This window comes from Cebus imitator, unplaced genomic scaffold (genome assembly GCF_001604975.1).
Source record: "Cebus imitator isolate Cc_AM_T3 unplaced genomic scaffold, Cebus_imitator-1.0 Scaffold27, whole genome shotgun sequence".
Classification (NCBI taxonomy): domain Eukaryota; kingdom Metazoa; phylum Chordata; class Mammalia; order Primates; family Cebidae; genus Cebus; species Cebus imitator.
Window position 1 is genome coordinate 10,800,134 of NW_016107342.1, and position 26,977 is coordinate 10,827,110.

A 26,977-nucleotide genomic window follows, 5' to 3' on the forward strand; every position below is an offset into this window, starting at 1 on the left:
AATACTTAGTTGCTTTGACTCTTATTGAAAAAATAATATCTTTCCCCCGTTTGTCACTAGAACTGCCACCAGAAGAAAAGCCCTTCGTTTGCTCCAAATAAGCACTTCTGTTTTTCACAGCTTGCAGTAATGCTTAAAGTAAATAAGTTCTTGTGCAGCTAGCACTATTGGATTCATTCAATTGCCTGAACAAAGCTATTGTTTAGAGGTTTACAACAAGCCTTTTCTCTGTTTCCTTTAAAAGAATCTTCCTTGTTCCTGTGCTTGGCATGCTTAGTATAGTAAGCCTTTCTACAATTCTCAAATGCTAAAGATAATTTTCCCCCACAGAAGAAATGAAGGAAGACTATGACACTATGGGGCCAGAAGCCACGATCCAGACCACAATTAACAATGGTACAGGTGAGTTATGTTTGCCACGCTCAGACCATATTCGTCCTGTGTCATGTGAGTTTAGTGAGGCAGGGAAAGAAGCACTGACCCATCCATTTGTATCTCTGTGACTTAACAAGTAAGTCAGACTTTATAGGTCTCTGGTTTTGTTTCAGATAAAAATTTCTTATATTTTGGTATTTTACTAAGCAAATATGTCTTTCATTCTCTTACCACTAATTTGCCTGTGAAGCTCAGGAATACTTAATTCTATGAAAGGATCCTTTCATTGCATGACTTGGGTGAATTTCTAGTAGTATTCCTATTTTAAAAGACTGCAAAAAAATTTTTTTAATTAGGATATGATATACCTCTACTAGCCACTGCTTGATATCAGTCATTGAGAATTCAAATGATATAGTGTAATTTAGATTATAAAATTTTTTTTAGAAAGACAAATTTCCATGATCATAATTAATCATCTGAGTTCCTTTTAATTCTTCTTTTACTTATAATCCTCTGCCTCCTTGAACCCTTCTAAATAATTTTTTTCAGGCAGAAGTTTTAGAGAAGAATTGACAAATTTACTTATTTTTAATGAAACTAAAACATTACAGTTATTCCATGTTTTTTCCCAAACACTGAATGGCATCTTCTCTCACATTCTCAACACAAATTTACATGTTTATCTCTCTTTTTCTAGATAAGACTTTTTTTTTTTCTTTCTTTTTTTTTTTTGGTGTTTCAAACAGTCCTCTACACTACCATCATAAATATTAGCATAGTGTCCACTATAAAATTATCTTTCAAAAGAAAACAAAACAAAAAATCACATAACTACTTGTACTCAACTCATCCATGAAAAAAAAACTTGAAGTTTTATAAAATTCAAAAAACTAAGATGATATTTATATCAACCGTTATGTTGATACACATCATAATAAACTGCTCGTGTTCTGTTTCTGTTTAAAATGAGCTTATTAAGGCCGGGCGCGGTGGCTCACGCCTGTAATCCCAGCACTTTGGGAGGCCGAGGCGGGCGGATCACGAGGTCAAGAGATCGAGACCATCCTGGTCAACATGGTGAAACCCCGTCTCTACTAAAAATACAAAAAATTAGCTGGGCACGGTGGCGCGTGCCTGTAATCCCAGCTACTCAGGAGGCTGAGGCAGGAGAATTGCCTGAACCCAGGAGGCAGAGGCTGCGGTGAGCCGAGATCGCGCCATTGCACTCCAGCCTGGGTAAAAAGAGTGAAACTCCGTCTCAAAGGAAAAAAAAAAAAAATGAGCTTATTAATAACTTAAAAGCATACATTTACTTTCCTCGGTATAAAATAAGGGAAATAATAAAAACCTATTGTCACTGTATTTATCCGAATAATGTCAATTTAAGGTACAAAAATAAAACTTTGCAATATATTATTCTAGAAAAAGTATAGAATCAAGCACCAACAAGCCTAATTTTTACACACAGCCTGACAATGACTAGATTGTACCCTTGGGCAAGTCGGTCTTCCTCTTTGGAACTCAGTTTCCACAACTGCAAATGAATAAACCGAACTAATTTCTTGATAAGAATACTTCTAGTTTTAATATTCTGTGTTACACGGGTATTAATCACCATGTAAAAATAGAAACAAGATAAAATAACTTCATGTTAAAACATTTTAATAATACCATGAATTAGTTACTTTCTATAATGTCCCAACTCATGGGATCAAAAATGGCTTTGAGTTCCTTTTCAAGATAAATGTTAAATTTCAGCCTTCAGCATAAATAAAAGCTGATTTTTATTACCTTTATAAGCACTTAAAGTGTCACAAAAGAAAACTTATCCCACAAAGTAACAATTTACTAGCTGTTGTATACACCTAGAGCTTAAAGTGAGGTTAATAAAAATTGCTTCTATTTAGAAGGTTTAAAAATCAATCCTGAATGTCCTTTCACCAGGCTTAAAAGACCCCTTTTTCTTCATAATACCTGCTGTACCTTGTAGTTCATGTGTATTCAGTCAATAAATAAATCAATAAGTATTCATTGAGGGTACTCTATATAGTCACTGTTGTGTTCATGTGTGGTGGAAGATGGGTCAGGAAGACTAAAACATGGTTATCATTTAATTTGGAAGATGAGACTAATATACCTGAAAAAAATAATGGTGAACAATAAGTGAAAATGTATGATAAATCTACAACAAATGGTAGGAGCCATAATTATTTGTTTTTTTTTTGTTGTTGTTGTTTTGATTTGTTTTGTTTTGCTTGATACAGAATTTCACTCTAACCCAGGCTGGGGTGCAGTGGCACAATCTCAGCTCACTGCAACCTCTGCCTCCCAGGTTCAAGCTATTCTCCTGCCTCAACCTCCCTGGTAACTGGGATTATAGGCATGCATCTCTAAGCCCAGCTAATTTTTGTATTTTTAGTAGAAATCGGGTTTTGCCATGTTGGCCAGGCTGGTCTTGAACTCCTGACCTCAGGTGATCCGCCCACCTCAGCCTCCCAAAGGGCTGGGATTACGGGCATGAGCGACTGCACCTGGCCCATAATTATTTGAATTTCAGAAGTAAGAGAGAGTCTATGGACTAGGCATTCACATCAGGTTTTGTGAAGGAGGTAGAATTCAAACTAAATACATTTTCAATAGTCATGGAGGAGTGAAGAAGGGCTTTCTAGCTAAAGAGGAGTCTGTAAGCCAAGAAGGGAAAGTGTGACATCTATTCAGAGGATAGTGAGTAAAGGGTTTTGGCTGAATCAGTGAGTCCTAGGAGGCAATTTATGGGAAATAAAGCTGGACATTTAAGTTGAAGCCAGATGGTGGAGAATATAAAGCACCAGACAGAAGAGTCTGGGTCATGTTATGCTACCATGATTTTTGTGGGTGAAAACCAGACTCTGAGAGACCAACTGAAAGTCGCTGTAGTTATCCAGGTGTGAAGTGATAAAAATCTTGTCCTAAGGTGGAGACAGTGATGAAATTAGCAACATCACTTCTTAATAAGTAATTGATTCTCTGAATGATAGAGGCAAAATGGCTTCAGAATTACAGATCTACATGTTTAGAATATAGCAGTACTTGCTATTTCTAGATTTACAGAAGGATCTAATTTTGAGAAGATCTTGAACCAGACTTTGGACATAAGTATTTTCATATAAAAGATATATAGATATGGGAATATGGGAATGTCCTTTGGAAATGAGGAATTGAAACCTAAGAAGTTAGGACTGGAGATAGAGATTTGAGAGTTATGCAAATATACTCAGATGGTGTTAGACATCATAGGACTATGAGATTTACAACTGAGTGTGTTTGTTGAAGCAAATAGAAAGCTGAGGCCAGGGATCCTTGTGGGTGGGGAAGAAAATCAAATTCATTGAAAGAAAAAAAGGTTATAAGACAAGAGAAAAAAATTAAACATTCAGAAGCAAAGAAAGAGAATTTTGTAAAGGTAAGAACTCAGTCAAAAGCTTCAAATAATTACCCTTAAAAGAAAGTTGAGCAAATATACTGGACTTAGTTAATTAGAAATTTACTAGTGATCTTCAGCTTACAACTCTGCCCTTTTAGAGAATAAGTACATATCTTTCTTCCTAGCTACAAGTTTACCATTTTCTTCTCCCTGGCATCTCTTTGGATGCTACAGTAAATACATGTGGAATTGAAATAATACATATTTTCTGGTTGAAATTACATCTAAAATACCATCTTCCTCTGCTCCCACATCCTACTCATCAAGATCCTGCTATTGGCTGCCCTTCTTCTCTAGCCATCCCACACTAGAGTGTCTTCCTTCAGTGAACCTGTGGGGTTTGGGCTCCTCTATTGCCACAGATCCTGGAATGGTCTCAATCACAAAGTTTTTGAAGAAATGAGTAAGTGAACGGGAGACAAACAGCACTTGCACTTCCCTTTTGTATTTTTAGGTTGCCATATTTTTTACCCCTGGCCCGAAGTAACCAACCAGATGTCTCCATCTCCCACGATTCCAGTCATCCAAACTTGAAAGCCTTAGTTACATTTGACTGTTCTCTGGCCCTCATGTCCTCCTCATGTCCCAAATCTCTCCTAGAACTCTTTCCTCAATGTTCAGATTCCCTTCTTAGAATCCTGAATTTCCCCTTAGTACCTACAGGACATTCTTCAGTCTGATAATTAGCGTTATCCATTTTATACCACCAGTGCTCCATTCTTGTCAGACCAAATCCCTTGGTGATAGCAAAAAAGAACCACACTTATACCAACCTCCGAATCTCTGCCCATGCTATCCCTTCAGTCCCTAATCCCCCAGCTCCTTTCTTCCAGTCATCCAAATTCTCCCCATCCTTCTGTTCTTCAGGTCTACATCACATCCCATTTCCATAATGAGGTCATCCCTGAACACTCCAAACGACAGCAATCTCTTCCTTTTCTGAAATCCCACAGCCCTAAGGTGCACACCGCTAACTTCAGCATGTTTAATTGTTCCTCTTTGTATTGTTTGCCCTTATGTCATCTAGTCGATTTCATGAAGACAAGAGGTTTCTTCAGCTGAAAAATGAGAGTGGATTATCCTGGTATCTACCTCATAGAATTGTTGAGGTAATTAAATAAATAATGAAGCCAGGTGTGGTGGTCTGGCCCATACTCTCAGCTACTCAGGAGGTTGAGGTGGAAGGATGACTTCAGTCCAGGGATTGGAGGCTGCAGTGAGCCATAATCTCCTACACTCCAGCCTGGGTGACAGAGCAAGACCCTATCCCAAAAATAGTAACAGAACAAGACCCTATCTCAAAAATAGTAATAATAAGAATGTATATGTTGACATTAGTAAGTGACTAAAAAATATTTGCCCTGAGGAAAAAACTATTCCATTTTGCCTCAACATACCCAGTTATATAGCAGGGAGCACACATGTTAGATATTATGTTTGATGAAATGAATGAATGAATCAACGAATGAATATTTGGTGGAGAAGAAATGGATTCTGATACAGGAAGCCATATTAGGGAAAATATTCTCTGTGAAGGAGACTAAGTCAGTTTCTTTAGAGAGTGAAACCAGGATCTAAAAGTCCCTGAAGGATTTTTGCCTTGTTAAAGGCAAGGAAGAATAGCCTAGAGCATCACTACATTTTTTTTTAAACAATAAAGTTAGATAAACTGAATGGCAAAATTGATTTATAACACAAAGCAGTGCAAACCTGGATTTATATTAATAACTTTCCACACTGCATAAGTTCACTGGTTTTAATGTTTTTTTTAAAAAAGATAGAAGATTATAATGCTTTCACACCTAAGATAAAGAATACCTTTTAACAAAGAACCCTACAACTTTCAGATATTAATAGGATTTAAATTTAAAATGAACTTATTAGGTAAAATTTTTAAGAATGTGTGAAAAAAACATTTTCTAAGAAGAGTAGAGAAATGGAAAAACTTGGAAGCACTGTAAATATGAGTTTGCCTACATGCTAGTAGTAACAAGGAGCTGTCTTAGGTGCATGGTGATTATTAGCATTAATGCAGTTCCACATGCATATCAAGATCCAAATAGGGCCCTGATGTTTTCCTCTTTGAATGTGTGAAAGTTATATTAACTCAGACAATCCAGTACTTCTAGTTATAAAGGGCTATTAATAACCACCTGCACCTGCACTTCCTTTGCTAAGTGGGGGAAAAGTACCTTACATCCAGAAACTGGGCAAGGCCAATTTAGGCATCAGTTCTTAATCTTACACAACACAGTGAAATTCTTGTCCAAGAACTAACTGTATCAACTCTAACTATAGTGACCAAACTTGTTTCCAGTATTCTAAGAATAATACACAAATTGTCTTGCTTATAAGAGGCAATTGTTTTGGAAGTCTCCAGATTCTAGAGACCAGTAACCTACATTTGAATTTTATCTCTACCAATTACTAGTTACATTAACTTGAGTATGTAATTGATAAGCCTTCATTTCTACATCAATAAAGTGGAAGTCATGATTCCCTATGTACAAGGCCTCACTGTAGGGATCAAATAGCATGTCATTTTTATTTATTTATTTATTTTCTACATTAAGAAACTTTTTATTTTTTTATTATACTTTGGGTTCTAGGGTACATGTGCAGATCTTGCAGGATTGTTACATAGGTGTACACATGCCATGGTGGTTTGCTGCCTCCCTCCCCCCGTCACCTACATTAGGTGTTTCTCCTAATGTTATCCCTCCCGATCTCCCCACCCCCTGCTATCCCTCCCCTAGCCCCCTACCCCTCAACAGACCCCAGTGTGTGATGTTCCCCTCCCTGTGACCATGTGTTCTCATTGTTCAGCACCCACTTATGAGTGAGAACATGCGATGTTTGGCTTTCTGCTCTTGTGTCAGTTTGCTGAGAATGATGGTTTCCCAATTCATTCATGTCCCTGCAAAGGACATGAACTTGTCCTTTTTTATGTCTGCCTAGTATTCCATGGTGTATATGTACCATATTTTCTTTATCCAGTCTATCCTTGATGTGCATTTTGTTTGGTTCCAAGTCTTTTCTGTTGTAAACAGTGCCACAATGAACATACGTGTGCAGGTGTCTTTATAATAGAAAGATTTATAATCCTTTGGGTATATACCCAGTAATAGGATTGCTGGGTCAAATGGTATTTCTACTTCTGGATCCTTGAGGAATCGTCATACTGCCTTCCACAAGGGTTGCACTAATTTACACTCCCACCAACAGTGTAAAAGCGATTTTTTTAACTTTATTTTTATTTTCTTTCTCTTTCTTTTTTTATTTGAATAGGTTTTGGGAAACAAGTGTTGTTTGGTTACATGAATAAGTTCCTTAGTGGTGTTTTCTGAGATTTAGTGCACCCATCACCCAAGCAGTGTACACCATGCCCAATGTGTAGTTTTTTATCCCTCATCACCCTCCTACCATTTCCCCAAAGTTCATTGTATCATTCTCATGGCATGTCATTTTTAAAGCACTCAGTACAACAACTAACATAGACTAGATGCTGATCCTGTTTTGTTCTGCCAGTTTGTTTGTTTGCATCTACTAATAAACTTCAAACTATTTTTGTTCATTAAGAAATGAATACATTGTAAACTGTCTTCTCCATTCACACTGCTCCTCCTTACCTTCTTCTCTAGAAAACAAAAATACAATATTTAACAAATTTGTAATGGAAGAACTAACCAATTTTGAGGGCCTTTGCCAATTAAGTTCTTTTGACATTCTGGAAGAAACACAGACAAGTTGTAGTACAAATTATTTTCAGTACTCTGGCATTTGAGGTTAAAATATGAAGGTTAAGAGCTAGTTTCGTTTTATGTCTGATTTCATCTTTATTTAGCATCCCTTCTTAACTGTGTAAGAGGAGGATTTAGTAGTATTTATAATGATTAACGTGCAATAATGATGAAAGCTGTCAGACTTTTTCTTTCTTTGACAACTGACTTACATCAGGAATCATATTCTTTTTAAAAATTTATGATTGACACGTAACAATTCTACATATAAATATTTGTGGGGTGCACCATGATGTTTTGATACATGTATAATTTGTTTAATGATTACATCAAGATTATTAGCATATATCTCCTTAAACATTTATCATTTCTTTGTGATAAGGACATTTGAAAACCCCTCTTCTAGCTACTTTGAAATACACACTACATTATTGTGAGCTCCAGTCGTATAATAGACCAATATAACTATTTCTCCTATCTAACTGTAGTTTTGCACTCACTGACCAAACTTTCACTATTCACCCTTCCCCTTACTCTCCTCATCCTCTAGAATTAGCCTAAATGTCCATCAACAGATGAATGGATAATGAATGGTATATATTCCCAATGGAATACTATTCAGCCATAAAAAAGAATGTAATCATGTCATTTGCAGCAACGTGGATAAACCTGGAGGGCATTATGCTAAATGAAATAAGCCAGGCACAGAAAACACAAATACCACATGACCTCACTCATACATGGAATCTAAAAAGTTGTTCTCATGGAAGTGGAGAAAAATCATATATATTTTTTCTTCTTACCCTGGGTAACAACCAGTAAACAAAAAACAAACGCATTTGCCCATTGTTAACAATCACTAAAATATATACATGCAGAGTGTTTGTTGTATGTAGAATTTGAACTGAGCCTTGAGAAAGAAACTTTAGGGAAATAGAGGAGTAAGTTCCTGCCATTAAGGAACATAAAATTTTGTGGCGCTGACAAAAAAAAAAATTCATAATGACAGGAAGAGAAAATTTAAAAACAAATAATTATAGCCTCATTAGTTATTTGACTCAGTGGTCACTTACTGAGATCCTACTAACTGCAAGGCATTTTGTTAGTCATCATGAAAGATACATTGAGAAAAGAATAGTCACTGTCATTAAGGACTTACATTCAACTGGGTGAATGAAACAATGGTAGATGAAAAGGAAATGTGTGTAACATGTTTAATACAATGTTAGAGCATAGTAAATGCTCTATCATTTCTAGCCATTAGTATTATTGATTATAATATCATCTGGATTAAGATATTTTATTTGAAATATAGCAAGCTATGTAGGTTCAAATGCAAAGTGTTCCGTATTGTAGAGGGTTTCTAACAGTGTAGGGTCAAATATTGGAGACAAGACAAGAGAGGTACCTTAAAGAAATGGCAAATTTCAGGGAAAAGTTTCTTCAGGACAAAGACTTGTTGGGTATGCCTCTGTGCACAAGACAGAAAGAGGGAAAGGCTGAGATGTAACAGGAGACTGGGTGAAAGATGGAGTGAGTTATCAAATGAGTTATAAGAGAATAACTTTAGATGACAACCAAATAATGGGTTTTTTAGCAGTAAGATCAGAAGAAGACAGACTGATGATAGAGAGAATGTAGTCTATTTAAGATGGTCCAGAGAAGGCACACCTCATGGGTTGCTCTCTTTGAAGTCAGTAAGAAAGAGACTAGCAGTCGGCAGGAAGGGAACATTAATAGAGTTGGAATCTTGAGAAGTGGACGTGTAGAGTAATTGTTATGGGCATTGCATGGAGATTCAATTATTTGGAAGGAATATTCCATTTTGAAAACATAGTCTGCAACAAGACTATACTATTATTTAAGATTTTTTAAAAGATATATTTGATACTCTAGGAGCAAAGAAATTGGACTGGATCTTAGTTCAGCAGGGTAAGAATGATACACATATAAGGGACAGAGATGAAAGTGATGATTTCAAGTTCCAAGGTGAACTGAGGTAAATAAAATTAGAATGGGTAAAATGGACTAGAGAACTTGTCAGGGCCTGATTGTCACATTGAAGTACACGTTTCAATGTGTACTTCTGGTTCTTGTCCCAGGGTTAGCCCAGGACCAAGTGTGACCATCCATGTTGCTGGACTAGAGAAAGCCTAAGCACTATGAAGCCAGGTTCTACATGGACTACCTATTAAGTGATGAAATTTCCCAGAATGCAATGGCATCCTAAGGGAAATGTAATTACAGGACAGGTGTCATTTTGCTTGTATTGTACAGGCAATGTCTTAAAACATGATGGTGAAAATGGATGACTTTTGACTTCAAAACATTACAGCTACAGAATGGAAGCTTTCTGAGGGTAGGGCTTAGGTTTGCTCTTCTCCATAGTCCCTCTCAGATGATGTAGTGGTTTATGTAGTGTTCATGGTTTGTAACCAGGATATTTGTTGAATTAATAAGTAAACAAACAAACAAATAAATGATGAGTGAATTGACGAAACAGGGACATTGATTGGAAGCAGTACCATGAATTAAGGAGTTTGTTGACGCTTCCTCTTTGTTCTCTGTGTCAAGACAGATGAAAACAGGGATGGCCCTGTGGGAAAGGTCTGTGAGGAATGGGATATTCTCAGGAGATGACACAGTTTCATTTAGTCTGAAGAAGTGGAGCACATGTAAGAGGATATCATTAAGCATGGGGGGAGAAAAACAAGTAATGTGAAATGGGAAAGCAAAAGGAACTATGGATAAAGTTCTTTTCTGGTCTCTAGTCCGAAGTTCAGCTTGAGGCATTTCTTGTTTACTATAACCACAAAATATGTAATATCTGCTAACTAATAACTAACACCTGCTATTTTAACAGATGTTAAAATATTACCTAATAAAAATTCGCCTTTGCAAGGTGCTATGGAAAGTTATTCCTTATTGAGTGGCTTTGGAAACTTGATTGCACATTTGAAATGGTCCAATTAGGAAATGCAATTCTTAAATATTAAGTGGAAATTTTAAATAAGCATCTTGAACAGAGAATTTGAAGAACTTTTGTATGTTCTCTTTGCCCCACTAGACCCAGCTCTGGATTACCCAGTAAAAAAAAAAAAAGTAAGAATAAAATAAGTGTCTAGGATTCAGAGGAGTGGGAACATAAAAAAAAGGGAGAAAAAAAGTAAAAATTTTATACAGACACACACACACACACACACACACACACACACACACACACACACACACACACACACACTGAAGCAGGCATTTTAACTGACTTTCCCCATATTAATTGTATGGTATATTAATGTTGCTGTTTAGAATTGCTTATAATGTCAATGTGATCTTTTCAGTATGTAGTGTCTGTTCAAATGGTATCAAGTCAGGCATGATGAAAAACTAAAAAGATGAGGTTCTCTATTTTGTTCTCTCTTTCTCTCATGTTGAGTCATGGTATGTAGAAAGAGCAGTGGGTGAAGAGTCAGGATACATAAATCCTACATACAGCTCTTCCAGAAATTAGTTGTGTAACTTTGTATTAATCACTAACCTCACTGTACCTTAGTTGTAACATCTGTTAAATGAGGAAATTAGGCTAGAAATTTTGGACTCCACCCCACCCTGCCCTTTCTTCTAATGGAATTTTACTGGAAGCATGAACAAAAAACAAAAATACCAGACCACACTAGCTGTCATGGGATGGGAGGCTCTCCGGGGACCTGTGTCACGGTAACATACGCAGGGCCAACTTCCTGGGTCTGGGAGCAGCACAGTCGCACAGGGCCCAGCACGGAGAAGAGCTGCTTGGTTGGCTCTGCAGTTGCTGTCTTGAAGCTCTTAACAATTTTTGAGAGGGGGCCCTACATTTTTATTTTACACTGGGCCCCAACCAACCATATGGCCAGTCCTGTTCATATCTCACAAAATACATGAGAACAATAGCAGAGTATAAGCCAGAATGGGAAGTGGTGGGATCAGAGATGCACTGTTTCAAGTATTGAATAGAAATGCCAGTTAGGTCAAAGGTTACAGGATCCTTTGGGTGTCTCCACAGCAACTGAATCCCAAGTAAAGGTCCATATCTAGATTGAAAATCTTGCCTGAGCAACAAATACAGTGGTGTCAGGTGTAACTCCCCTAAACTGGTCATATTAGTGATAACTTTGGCAGCCTAGCAAGCAATTAAGCCTCTTTAACCATCAATTCTGTGCATCACATCGTTAGCATAGGGGAAAGTAGGGGAAAGAATAAGAACATTTTTTTGACCTTTGTTATCCTCTTGGCTTAATAGCTCTCAATTTCTCCTATTCTTCTTACATGGAGTTTAAATTAAAACTTTTAAATTAATTAGCTTTCTTATATGAGTAACAGAAGTGATACAAGTTTGATTATAATGTATTTCTCTGCAAGATTTGAGTGGATATATAGTGTTAAATCAATTGTACAAAATCAGTTTATCAGATAATTCAATTAGTACCTAAATACTTAACAAGGAGGGAGTCATACTATTATAAAGCATGTCATTTTCTTCTTGGTTATATCTGTCACATTTTTATAGGTTGAAAGAGTTTTGTCCACCAGTCAGACATCTGTCATGGAAGTCATTATTTTTTAATTTCTTAGTTAACTTCATACATTGAGTTTTTAAAAATAAGGTGGAGAAAGAGGTTCAGAGGAGAGAAAAATAGAAGTAGTGCTTGGCAGGTGAGAAGGGGGGTGATTTTCAGACTATAATCAGTGAACACCAAGAAGAGCCTGTTCACTTCCTGGCTAATGAATGCGGTGGTTTTATTAGCTTTGTTTGCGATTAGGAGCAGCTATCTTTGCTTCACAGCAAGTGTTCCCACAAGAAATAACTGATATTTCAAGCTTCTTGAATGGTCCCTTCATTCATTCAACAAATATTTAATAAGCACTGTTTTGCTTGTGATGTTGTCTGGGGTTTCCAGACACCTCCAAAATATTTTCTCTTAATTTGCATATTTGGTTCCCCCATAAGAAAGCTGTGTTATTTTGAGTTTTTAATTGAAAAGAATACAGATAAAATTCTCTAGGCCTATCCAGTGAATAAAAGGCAAATTGATTAAGGTAATTAATTAATTGAAATTATGGAATTCTGGAACCTTGAGGATACCCCAGAAAGCACACCCTGGCTCATTTTATAGATGAGGCAATTGAAATTCAAAAACATGAAATAACTGAGCCAAAATGAGGAGTCCAAGGACCCTGAACCTTTCCTAATCATTCAATTATTGCATAATAACTGTGACCCAGGCACTATGCTAGGTGCTGGTGACACAAAGCTGAATAACCTATGGTTCATTCCTCTATCAGTTCATAGGCACGTAAGAGAAAGATTATGATGGGATGTGATCAATTCAATGATTGAGACACACAGATGACATTCTGTAAGTGAAGAAGGAAGACTGTGTGAACTCAGGCTGAGGTAGTCAGGAAAGTTACCTAATAATAAGAATACGGGACTGATTGTGCTTCTTTAAAAATTATGTTACGAATGTCTTATTTAGCCATGTGAGGCAGAGGATTGAATTTATAAAGTAGTGGTTCTGAAATTGGACAAGGGTCAGAATTTCCTGAAAGACTTGTTAAAACACAGATTTCTGGTTCCATAGGTTTGGATGGGCCCCAATAATTTGCATTTCAAGCAAGCCCCCAGATAATACTGATGCCACTAACTTTCGAAAATCACTGACTGTCCCGAGCATTTGACCTGTCTCTACAAAAAGCATAAGGAAAGAGCATTGAATTGCTGGGCAAAATCACTTACTAAATCAACTCCTCTAAAATATCATAAGCTACTCTGTCTTTTTGGTAATATACCAGTTCCAAATTTTTAGGTTACATAGTAATGTGAAAGACAAGTGCATATTGTCTCTCTTGGGAATTTTTAAAAAGTAATGGACTCTGTCATTCTGTACTAATACACAGCAATCAGAATTGTCTGAGTGTTAGCAGTCTCTACATCTTGATATTCAAAATCCCCTAATGTAAGACCTCCTGCTGTTTAGGGACATATTTGATACTGCAGACTACTACAGATTCCCATTCCCTGTCCACTCTTCACCTCGCTCTCCTGAAGCTGTTTTACATGAGAAACTCTCTTTGGCATCTGAACATGTGTTCCCTGGAGAAAGCCATGTCAGAACAGGGGTGGAGAGAACGGCCAAGACGCTGTACTAATTCCCAGGAAGAGCAGAAAACTTCTCTGTTGCTCTTGACGACCTGGCTTTACCCATGCCTCTGTACCAGTTGGAGGCTCTGCAAGGCCGCCCATGTAGCTGTGTAATGAGAAAAAGATCATCCTCTTCCCTCACCATTGTTTTTAGATATCTAGTGCCAATATGTCTTTTGGAAGTCTTCTGCAAAAATGCATACATGCATTTTTAATGATGAAATTCTTATGTTTATTAATTAGTCAACTTTAAACAAAGTAGCCATGAGAATCTATAGACCTCAACAAATGCTGAATGCATGCTTCCTTAAACTAAAAAACTCCATACAAATAACTACATTTAAAATAATTTTTTTTATCATTCGAGATGTTAATAAAAAGACTGTTTTTAAAAAAGTTGATAAATACAGTTATCTAGATTTGTAATTGCTTCTTTAGTTCCCTTTGCCTTTACATAGTGATGTGAGCAAAAGCCAGATTATATGATAAATACATAATTTACATTACATACATTACATTCCACTGGGGAAGCATTTTGTGTGTGTGTGTGTGTGTGTATGTGTATATATATATATATATATATATATATATATATATATGAGAGAGCGTGTCTCATATATATATATATGAGACACGCTATTATATATATATATGTATTCACATATCTGTATATTGCAGAATCACAACCATCATGTGTATATATCTCCAAATGTGTAAATCACAGAAGTAGAAGAAAAATTAACAACTCATGTCCTAATTTCCAGGAACACTGACACTAGTAGGCACTCAACAAACAGTTAATAAACAAAAGGATGGATGGATGATTCTACTCAGTTTGTTCATATACTTGCTGCAACTCCTCTGTACCTTCCAAGACATTTTCTTTCCCAAAAGAATTATTTATTTATTTTGATGTTTACTTAAATGGCTTAACATAATATTCAATTTTTTTCAATTTTTTATGAAAATTAAAAGCATGCAGGATACTAACCCAGTGATAATAGAGTACCTGTCTTCCTTTGTGAACACAGGCTTGTTACAAATAAAGAAAACAAATGGCAAAGGGAAACAGAACATGAGAAAGAATAAGTTTCAGGGCTGTATTTCACTACTTGTAAATACTAAGCAAAGCCCACTTTTAAGTATCTTTGAGAAAGTATTCTAAAGCAACTTGATTATGGGGGATGACTAATTTGGGGACCAATATTTCTCTTTTATTTAGAGTTCTGTTAACATTGCTTGTTTTTTAGGCAATAATTTTTAAGACCAGTCTGTACTGACATTTATTATTATCTCTCTAAAAATCAATATCTATCTAACACAGACATAAAGATATTTATAAAAGTGTCATTAATAAGCATTGTTAGTAAGAGTGGCCAATATAGTGCTAAGAAAACTGAGACTTTCCTGACTAGAAAGGACCTGAAAATTCACCCTAACAAATATAACAATATTAAAATACATGTGGTCATGAGGAAACATTTTTAATTAATATTCTTCTTTTTTCTTTTTTTTGAGACAGTGTCTCACTGTGTCACTCAGGCTGGAGTGCAGTGGTGCGTTCACCACTCTGCAGCCTTGACTTCCCAAGCTCAAGTGTTCCTGCTACCTCTGCCTCCCCAGTAGCAGGGACCACAGGCGTGTACCACCATGCCCAGCTAATTCTTTTATTCTTTATAGAGACAAGATTTGTTGCCCAAGATAGATAGTCTTTTTTTGGATAGAGAAAAGTTTATGTAACCTTAGGGAAGGTTGAGATATTTGCAAGACATTAGGGTAAATTTTGGGACTAAATGCAAAATCTCTGGAGAAGGTATGGGAAGAAATTACTTGAGGCTTCTTATGAATTTTTGTTATGGTTTGATCATAAATACCATGCAAATATCTTTTGTCAGTGTGTTTTGGCAGTTCTTCCAGGCAGACCAGGGTGTGAAGAGGATTACAGAAAGAAGGAAAATGAGATTGATTTTACAATAGAAAAATGCAGTGAAGAATTCTACAACCTTTCAGCTACTTTTCTACCTCATTTCTGTATCCAATACACAGTATTACATAATCTTTGTAAAAACAAAAATTCAAACTTTCAGATACAATCAAAACTTCATTCTTCCCAACAATTCTGAGAATAACCAAAACTGAATCCCCAGCATTTGTCCTAGTATTATAACTGTTAGGGTGATTTTAGTTTTAAGAGACTGAAATACAACATACCTTCAAGAAGAAAAGGAAGCGTCTTGGGTCACAGAATTTAAGGAACGTGGCCAGCAGAACCACTCCAAGGTGCACCTTGGCCTCAGGAACAAGAAGAGTTAGAAATGAACTGTCAGAACATGCAATCTTGTCTGCTTTTCTCTGTGTGTCTGCTTTATTCTCGCTCTTCATAAATCTTCTTTTTCTAGATGAAAAATAACAATTCCTTTATTCTATAGCTATAGTCACTCGGTGAAAAAAAATTAAAAACTGCCTTGATGCTTTTTCAGGAACAAAGTCCTATAAAATCATAGGGAAGGGATTTATTGAATTTAATTGGATCTATTGGCTACTTCTGGACCAATCAACAAGTTGATCTGGAGAAGAGAGGACTAAGATTAGCTCACCTGAGGAATGGAGATCAACCGTGGCTAGGGGAACAGGATCACATGGCAACTCAGCAGCTCCTTGGGTACCATAAACTTGGCAATCGAGAAATGGAGAACCATTCTTAGGACAAGGTGAATGTTGAAGTGCTGGGCAGAAAAACTACATGTTACTAGCACCTATTGCACCTCATGGAAAAACTACATTAGATATAAGCTGGTTATACCTAGTTTCTGGGAAGTTCAACTCTAGCCCACTTAAGTGACCCTAGATGGATGAGATCTATAACCAACGGCGTATCTATGTGGCATGAAGAAATAACCAGATGGGGCAAATGGATTTAAATGATTGAGGGCCATCTTCTTCATGAAACCGTTTTGAATACTTATCTGAATCGTATCAACCTTCTGCAAGTATTTATGACCACTGCTACCCAGTTTATCAAATAATTATTCTACAATTGCCTGAATATTAGGTCTACGTCCCCAGCTCAGCTGTAGGTATCTTATTTTATGCTTCCTTTTACTAAAAGGCCTCTACACTAAGATGAGTGTTAAGGACATAATTTATTCCACATTCATCCCATAAATGATTCCTGAGAGCCTACTAATTTCTAAGCAATATACTCAATGCTCAGGATACAAAGATGATCAAAGATGAATCCTTAAAGAGAGCGCATGATTTGATGTTTTTTGTCCCCATCACACTTAACATAGAAATCTAGCATGGCCAAATTTGATCTAGCAATTGAATTGCCTCTCCAAACACCAGTAGTGTATCTAGATGCAGTTTTGTTTGCCTATCCAGAAAAATCAGAATTTTCCTCCCTTTTAAGCCAAAAGGCTATTAATGCAAGTCCAATTGAATTTGCATATGATTACATTTCTGATGGAAACATTCATATGCAAATGAAAATTCATGCAAAGATAGCCAGATCATTCAAATAGTTGCTGAAATATCAAGATAAAATTAGGATATTAAATGTACATCCATCTATGTTTACTAGGTTACACTAAGGTCATTAAGTAGGAGAATATTCCCAGAAAACTTATACCATGACTTAACCCTTAACTTAAACCATTTTACAACCCTCAAGGAGATACAAATTCAGAAAGAAGCTATTACATTACTTTCTGCTGTAGTAGTACTGAAAATGAAGTCAGTCACTGATAAAATCAGTGAAGTTATTCAAAAGAAGTTCATCATGGCTCCACCATTTTGACCCTTTTATCTTTCCTTGCCATCAAAAGTAAAAGGTGATTTTTTTTATAGAACTGAAGCTATTTTGATGATCCAAAACAATGATCAAATAGTTTATGCAAGTTGACAGTTTCTACATACTCCATAGGGCCTCAGTGATCCAAGTCAAATGACATCATCACAGTCACTACCAAAAAGTATCCATCGGAAAGCGTCCGTGACATTGTGCGTACAGTAAGAGGAGAGTCATCTTATCTAAAGCCCATGTTCTTTATTAAGTCCAGCTAATAAAAGATTTAAGCAAAGTTTCAAGGTATAAAATCTTAATCCACCACTGTACATTCCAAATCTATTTTTGAGGGAAATACAGGTCTTGGGAATCAGACCATTGTTCTTGTTAAACTTACCAAAAGTTATAGATGCACAAAAGAAAGATTTGAGATTATAGCATTCAGGATTATTGGTGCTTAGTTTAGAGGTCCACAAAGTGTAAATCTCCCACTTCCTTTTATTTGGTCCCCCATATATTTGTTTATAGTGTCAAGTCTTTTTAGAATTCTAGTGTTCTTTGCTTTGATGAATATCACCTACTATCCATCAGATTTGGAAAGCTATCTTAGCATCTCCCAACTTGAGAAACCAAATTCTTTCCCAAACAAATCTGAGGAATTTTATATCTTAGGTATTTCTCAAATCCAGCCACTTCCTTCATCTTCATCATCAATTCCTTAATGGTATCTTTTGCCTGGCCTAGGACAAGAACCTCCTAATTGGATTCCCAGAATCTACTTTTCTCTTCCTCCAATCCCTATCATACTATAGCCAAAGATGTCATTTAAAAAAGCAAGTCATCATAATTTCATCCAACTATCTTCCTTGCTTAATACTCTTCAATTACTTCCTGCTTAAATCCTTAACAAGCTCTTACCTGCTGCATGGTCTGGCCCCACCTTGCTCTCCACCCTTACATCACATGGTTCCCCTTTCACACGCTGCACTCCAGCACTGTTTTCTGTTTGTTTTGTTTTTGTTTTGTTTTGTTTTTTACATCCTGAGATGTCCCATGCTTGTTTCAGTCACCTCATTGCACATGCTGCTCTTCTCCAGCTTCTACCGTTAGTTAACTTCATGCTTCCTCAGTTAACACTTTCTTGATCTTCTAGCTGCCATCAGGTTCCTCTGTTACTTCTTAAATATCACCATATAACTTTCTTTCAAAATACTTACCTGAGTTTGTAAGGATGTGTTTACTTTGGAGATATCAACTGTATTAATCTCTCTCATGGCTTCCCAAAGGATGAGCCCAGATCTGTTTTTTTTTTTTTTTGCTCACCAGAGCATGATGTGATGCCTGTCACATACTAGGTATTCAATAAATACTTGTTGAATTAATGGGTGGTTCCGCTTTCTGTTCTTCTCATCTAAAATCCAAGTTTGTGATGATGAAAGAAAAAAAAAAAAATTGCCTAGCTTGCCTGCACATCACACTGCCACAGTTGCCAACAAGAATTAGTATGTAAAATACCGTAATATTGTTTATGGTAGACAAGATGAGGTGAAGAAGCTAGTGGCACCAAGGTTAACTGCTTTCAAAAACTATGATAATAGGATTCCACCATTAATTGTACCAGCAAAGTACTTTTTTTTACCTACTTATGATAAAGAATAATATAACAGCTACTTCCCAAGTTTGTGTTGTGTATAAAAATATTATTTAGGATATCTATGCCACAACTTATTTCAGAAACACATCTAGAGGTTTCAAATATACACAATCTTATGACACAAGTTGCTAAAAATTGAGTTACAACTGCTATTCATTTCACAGAAATAGAGTCATAATTACAAAAGTTAAAATCGTATCAAAATCACACACCAGTTTCTTAACTCCCTCTGTTACTTTTTATTTTATTTCTATCAGCTGTGAGCTTAATTTTATTTTCAGCAGCTTTAAAATACCAAACTAAAGATTGAAATTATAGGGAAAGATAAAATGCCACATTCCAGTGATTTTTTTAACAAAGTTGCATTATTATCTGTCTAGGAATATCTTTCCTTTTGCATCTGTCTCAGACTATGTAGTCCTGGCTGTCTGTGACATTCAGAGGGTGGAGGGTTAAAAGCTTATATTTAGCAACAGGATGTATCTGTGGTTAGGGACATTCAGTCTAGTGGACAATGAAAAATTAAATATACCTTTCTTAAAAGAAAAGGAAGTTTCAGATAGACTATTAAAATAGCATTGATCTTATATTATCTTTCATGTTTATGGATCTTAGAATGTAGTTGTAGGTTTTTAAAATTTTTTTATGAAAAGAATTTTAAATTTCTTTCATTCTTTGTAAGTTATGCAGACTAATATTCCAGGAAGAAAAAAAATAAAATGTGCTTATTTAACTTGAAGCCAAGTGCCCTCCTCCTTGCATATATTACAAGAATAAGCATTCAATCAATAATTGGTCATCTTCAACACTTCTTACAAATAAACTAGGTTTTGTAGTCTTATTGCAAGTCAGCATTTCTCGCTGGCTATGATGGAGATGGACTTGGGCTCCTAGGAAGAACGCCCGGAAAAGACATTTTTTTCCTTCTATGATTTCAGTGAAGAATGCAAATTGCACATCAGACTTTGAGGAATACTTTGCCAAAAGAAAACTGGAGGAACGCGATGGTCATGCAGTCAGCATCGAGGAGTACCTTCAGCGCAGTGACACAGCCATTATTTACCCAGAAGCCCCTGAGGAGCTGTCTCGCCTTGGCACGCCAGAGGCCAATGGACAAGAAGAAAATGGTGAGGCTGTAAATCATTTTTAGCCACTACACTGACCTCTGCAGCTGTTACAATTACAAATGCACTACATGCCTGGGTGTTTACCTTAAAATTTGAAGAACAGCTGCAGAGGCATGGAATTTCATGAGCAAAGATTAGAACTGTAATTTTAGGGTATTGTGAAATTTTTTTGTCAGCAAATTTGTGTCATTTGTACATCCAATAAAGAACAAGAACAATTAGAGCCCATTTCTAAGAGATAAAAATATCTAAATGTATTCCTATCTTTCTGAAATATTTTACTTTTGAGGGAAAAAAAAGTTGAGATCGACCCTCCCTCACCTTGTGTTCTCCACCAACACCTGAAACGCCCCTTCATGCTGTGCGTTCCCAAGTCATCTGTGGCTACAGGTTTTATGGGAACTGTCAGTCACCTAAGGAGAATTTTCTCATTTATCAGCTGTTTAAGTCCCCCCCAGAAAAAGCTGAAGTAATTAATTAATTTTCTAGCACAGTGTGAGCTGATTCCGACAAGTCTGTCCTGGGCGTGTGAGGGGACTGGTGTGCGACGGGGGCCGGGTGCAATGATGGCACTCTGTGGAGCAGATTGCAGTGATTCCTGTCATACCATCCTGGGCAGTCAGCCCATTAGCTGCCATTGATTTACTGACCTTTTGGCCCGCTTCTCTCTCTCTCTGTCTCTCGGCTACAGACCTGCCACCTGGAACTCCAGATGCTTTTGCCCAACTGCTGACCTGCCCCTACTGCGACCGGGGCTACAAGCGCTTGACATCACTGAAGGAGCACATCAAGTACCGCCATGAGAAGAATGAAGAGAACTTTTCCTGCCCTCTCTGTAGCTACACGTTTGCCTACCGCACCCAGCTCGAGCGGCATATGGTGACGCACAAGCCAGGGACAGATCAGGTGGGGGGATGGTTTTAAGTGATTTCTTTCTATAATAACCCCTTAGAGAAACGATATTGCTTTGATTGGCAATCATTATTAATTTTTCATGGCATTTTGAAGATGCAGATCTTTTAATGGTAATAGCTTTAATTGAGGTCTAAATGATTTTTTGATGGTCTCTTCTAATATGATTTAATAGTCTTATGTTCACGATCGAATGAGTGTGTTAATTTCTAATTTAGAAATTTTATTTGCACTTTAACTTGACTTTAGTTTCATTTTTATGTTCCACAAAAAGTGAATGAAATTGTAGCATTTTAATTATACATTATTAAACATCTCAGCAATTTTAATTCCATTTTTCACCTCGTTTTACTTAGAAATTTTCTTTTCATATAGGATCGAAGTCATAGTAAAAGAAGTGTGTATTTCTTTCATTCTTCATGTAACACTTTCAATTACTTAGAGTATTTTTATAAGCTGCTACCAGTTTATGAAATCTAAGTGTTTTAAGCAAAATCAGAAAGGCACATATTATCTGTGTGTGTATATATATATATATATATATATATAATAAATTGGATTAATACTAAATGGTTGGATATACATTTAAAATGATCCCTTCTTGATATGGATATTTGTAGCTAAATGTTAAAATTGCTCCCGCTCTTTTTGCTTACTTGTCTTAAAAATAAAAACTCTGTCTTCAACAGGTAAATATATCTTCTTAAATCCTTAAAATGACTGAATAGGATTGGTTCACAGTGTCCCTTAAATGTTACAGCAAAACTCTTCTGTCCCCCTGGGAGGATTGACTCTGCAAATTGACATTATGATATGTTTGCATGGACATAAGTGGTGTGCCTTAAGTCACAATAGCTGGCCCTACAGATCTAGAATCACTTAATTTAAGTCTTGACATCATGTCTGTTTTTAAAATGATTGAACACGATATTATTACTTAAAATTCTTAGTTTTTCCTTATAACTGTCATTTTCTTTGAATAAGGAAAATGAGAATAAGCAAACAGTCAATAACAGTGATAATACTATATTATGGAATTGTACTATTTTAGAACAGTTCATATAAATTATTCCATTTATATCTGATTGGGCTTGTCACCTGAATGCTTTTCAAAGATGAGTTATAAAAGATATGCTCACATAGTTGCACTTATGTAACAGTTTATCTTCCCTTGCTTATATGCACAAAAACTCTAGAAAAAAAAGTGCCCAGATATTTATCTAGCATAACCGCTTTAAATTTCATATGCAGAAGTGTGATTGTGTTGGCGCATTATGAATGGTAGCTTTGGTGTTGAAAAGTCCCCTCATTTGCTCATGGCATTTACAATTAGTAAATTAAAATGATTGTATCATATTAACAGTGGCACAACTAAAGTTTATAGTAGTCCTCTGAGGGCTGTGGGGGGAGACAAAGCAGCTGTTGCTGTTTGTTTATGCAACTCAGCAACATATGAGCGCTGGTCCCTCAATGGCGCTCGGCGGGCTGGGCTCTGCTTGATCTTTGAAGGTTGCTGCTGTTTGAACAAACCTCCCTGTGTCCCATGTAACACCATCTGTCTCACTAGGAATGTGGGAAGATTCAGCACACCCTAGCAGTTGTCATACCGTTTCTGTGCTGTCTTTTTGCAAAAGGCTTTTGTGTCATTGCTGCTAGAAAAAGGCTGACCTCCTACCTTGAGCATCCAGAGTGGATGACTGCATTTTTTTTTTCCAGAATTCTAAGTCACACTGCTTTTTTCCCTGTGTTCAAAAAGGTCAGCTGTGTTTGATTATATCTTTGCTGCTTTTAACTTGTCTTTTCAGCAAACTTTTTTTTTCCTTTTTTGTCCCTACTCCCTAGCACACTACTAAAAAGGAATATGAAAAGTCGTTGAAGTCTTTCCTACTGGCCTGTGATAAAACTGCTCAGGCAGCTATCACCCAAGATGTTGTCTCTAACATTTGATAATGAATCAAATCTGATATGTGACATCTCAGGAAAAACTGGGCTTATATTTGCTACTAGCATAATGAATACGATATTTAAACGTGCTCATCATGGAATGAAATATTTATAGACAAGGTTTTTTTGTTTGTGTGTTTTTGGTTTGGGGTTGGGGTCTTTTTTTTCTTTTTTCAATTTTAGATTGCTTCAGTATGAGATATACTTTTATGCTGATACAAAAGATTTGATAAAATTCATTGTGTGGGATGGGTTTTTTGAGGCTATTCAGAATTTTCAAGAAAATAGTTTTTTCTTGACAAAATTGTCACATTCTAGCAGACAATCTTCATATTTTAGAATTTCTAGTAAACGTGAAAAACAACAAATATCTTTACAATTATACTTCCTCACCCCTGAAGGTTCAAAGAAACATTTTGGAAAAGACACTACAGAAATAATTCTAAAGCAAGTGTTGGATGCGCATGTGAAAGCACTTTTTTTATTTGTTCCAATTTTATTACCAACATTATCGCTTTTATTGCAACTCTGAAAGACTGAGCAGATAAATAAGCATGCACTCAAACCTTTTGGCCTGTCTGAAAAATAGAGGCCTTTTAAAAATATTCATAACAAATTTTCTTTGTTCCTCCTGCACAAAACTAATGTCAGTCTTTCTCCTTTTATAGCACCAAATGCTAACCCAAGGAGCAGGTAATCGCAAGTTCAAATGCACAGAGTGCGGCAAGGCCTTCAAATATAAACACCATCTGAAAGAACACCTGCGAATTCACAGTGGTGAGTAGCAGAGGTGCTGGAGATCGCATTTGCATTTTGTTTAATTAGGGGAGTTTTAAGAGATTCTGTAAAATTTACACAGGTCTGTTTGTAGCTTTTTGGAACTATCTATTTATTTCATCAACTCCGTGTGCCTGATTTGTCTTCCTGAGACTTATGGTACCACCAGTAGCACTGTCTTATAAAAAGAAGCAGAGTGTGTACACTTCTTAAAAATTACAAATACTTTGATTTATTACAAAATCTAGAGGCTCCTTTTTGTCCTTTTAAAACTGCTTCTCCAGAATAAATATTTTTGACCTGAGGAAACTCAACTGGCAAATTCTGAAGGATATTAATTTTTGAGACCTAACCATGAAAAAAGAGGGTGAAGAATTTTGGATAAAAGCTATGTATGATAAATATTCCCTGATTCCTGAGGGCCGTGGATCACAGAGCAGAATCCTACCACTGAGATTTCTTCTTTATAACTAGTTTGATAGCTCTGCCAAGCATTTTATTACCAAATTGGATGCTATTCAAAGGACTAGTTGGATTGGTAGAATCAATGGAATCTCCACAAAGTTGATTAAAGCCATGGCTACACTTCCCTTTAAATACTGTGACATCTTTATTGTGCTATTGACCACACATTAATCTGACACTCTGTTTAAATAGGAGGCTGCCGATGGCAAGACAAGATTTGGGATCTCAGCTGGAAAAGGCATAGATAGCCCTTACCTTCCACTGCAAGCATCTTGAATTATGTCCTCCAAGGGTAGCTAAAGCCCAGAAACAGTTATGGTCACATAATTCTAATCTAAGTACCTAGAATATAGAGGTATCCCATTGTGTTCCTTTCATTTGGTTTCACAGATTCTTGTCTTGGTAGACAACTGCAATTGTTGCCTAATCAAGGAAATGTAACGTTAATTTTAATTATCATTTTAGGTGAAAAACCTTACGAGTGCCCAAACTGCAAGAAACGTTTCTCCCATTCTGGTTCCTACAGTTCGCACATCAGCAGCAAGAAATGTATTGGTTTAATCTCTGTAAATGGCCGAATGAGAAACAATATCAAGACGGGTTCTTCCCCTAATTCTGTTTCTTCTTCTCCTACTAATTCAGCCATTACCCAGTTAAGAAACAAGTTGGAGAATGGAAAACCACTTAGTATGTCTGAACAGACAGGCTTACTTAAAATTAAAACAGAACCACTAGACTTCAATGACTATAAAGTTCTTATGGCCACACACGGGTTTAGTGGCACTAGTCCCTTTATGAATGGTGGGCTTGGAGCCACCAGCCCTTTAGGAGTTCATCCATCTGCTCAGAGTCCAATGCAGCACTTAGGTGTAGGGATGGAAGCCCCTTTACTTGGATTTCCCACCATGAATAGTAATTTAAGTGAGGTACAAAAGGTTCTACAGATTGTGGACAATACTGTTTCCAGGCAAAAAATGGACTGCAAGGCTGAAGAAATTTCAAAGTTGAAAGGTTATCACATGAAGGATCCATGCTCTCAACCTGAGGAACAAGGAGTAACTTCTCCTAATATTCCACCTGTCGGTCTTCCAGTAGTGAGTCATAATGGTGCCACTAAAAGTATTATTGACTATACATTAGAAAAAGTCAATGAAGCCAAAGCTTGCCTCCAGAGCTTGACTACTGACTCAAGGAGACAGATCAGTAATATAAAGAAAGAGAAGCTACGTACTTTAATAGATTTGGTCACCGATGACAAAATGATTGAGAACCACAACATATCCACTCCATTTTCATGCCAGTTCTGTAAAGAAAGTTTTCCTGGCCCCATCCCTTTGCATCAGCATGAACGCTACCTTTGTAAGATGAATGAAGAGATCAAGGCGGTCCTGCAGCCTCATGAAAACATAGTCCCCAACAAAGCCGGAGTTTTTGTTGATAATAAAGCCCTCCTCTTGTCATCTGTACTTTCTGAGAAAGGAATGACAAGCCCCATCAACCCATACAAGGACCACATGTCTGTACTCAAAGCATACTATGCTATGAACATGGAGCCCAACTCCGATGAACTGCTGAAAATTTCCATTGCTGTGGGCCTTCCTCAGGAATTTGTGAAGGAATGGTTTGAGCAACGAAAAGTCTACCAGTACTCAAATTCCAGGTCCCCATCCCTGGAAAGAAGCTCTAAGCCGTTAGTTCCCAACAGTAACCCTCCCACAAAAGACTCTTTATTACCCAGGTCTCCTGTAAAACCTATGGACTCCATAACATCACCATCTATAGCAGAACTCCACAACAGTGTTACGAATTGTGATCCTCCTCTCAGGCTAACAAAACCTTCCCATTTTACCAATATTAAACCAGTTGAAAAATTGGACCACTCCAGGAGTAACACTCCTTCTCCCTTAAATCTTTCCTCCACATCTTCTAAAAACTCCCACAGTAGTTCATACACTCCAAACAGCTTCTCTTCTGAGGAGCTCCAGGCTGAGCCTTTAGACTTGTCATTACCAAAACAAATGAAAGAACCCAAAAGTATTATAGCCACGAAGAACAAAACAAAAGCTAGTAGCATCAGTTTAGACCATAACAGTGTTTCTTCCTCATCTGAAAACTCAGATGAGCCTCTGAACTTGACTTTTATCAAGAAGGAATTTTCAAATTCAAATAATCTGGACAACAAAAGCGCTAACCCAGTGTTCGGCATGAACCCGTTTAGTGCCAAACCTTTATACACAGCTCTTCCACCTCAAAGCGCATTTCCCCCTGCTACATTCATGCCACCAGTCCAGACCAGTATTCCTGGGCTACGACCGTACCCAGGACTGGATCAGATGAGCTTCCTACCACACATGGCCTATACCTACCCAACTGGAGCAGCTACCTTTGCTGATATGCAGCAAAGGAGAAAGTACCAGCGGAAACAAGGATTTCAGGTAAAGAGACAAATGCTTTTCTGCTCTGAAGAAAAGAGATGGCAATTATTTTGATTATGTGCATGTGGGAAAAAAAAAATCTTAGTGAAAAAACTGAGCAGAAACAGAAGAGTTTGT

The 26,977-nt window shown here is 36.8% G+C and overlaps 1 protein-coding gene across 12 annotated transcripts in view; it reads left to right on the top strand.

Annotated features, from left to right (window-relative positions):
• ZEB2 (zinc finger E-box binding homeobox 2) overlaps positions 1-26,977 on the top strand; it is a 135,500-nt gene that overhangs the window by 94,903 nt on the left and 13,620 nt on the right. For 9 of the 12 annotated variants that reach the window (XM_017523167.2, XM_037736609.1, XM_037736608.1 and 6 more), the window contains 5 exons: positions 331-402; positions 20,139-20,327; positions 21,019-21,233; positions 23,852-23,960; positions 24,891-26,860. In XM_017523167.2, the coding sequence (XP_017378656.1) occupies positions 331-402; positions 20,139-20,327; positions 21,019-21,233; positions 23,852-23,960; positions 24,891-26,860 (2,555 nt within the window). The remainder of the gene's footprint in view (positions 1-330; positions 403-20,138; positions 20,328-21,018; positions 21,234-23,851; positions 23,961-24,890; positions 26,861-26,977) is intronic. The other 3 variants (XM_017523171.2, XM_017523172.2, XM_037736605.1) reach the window with 1 other exon arrangement.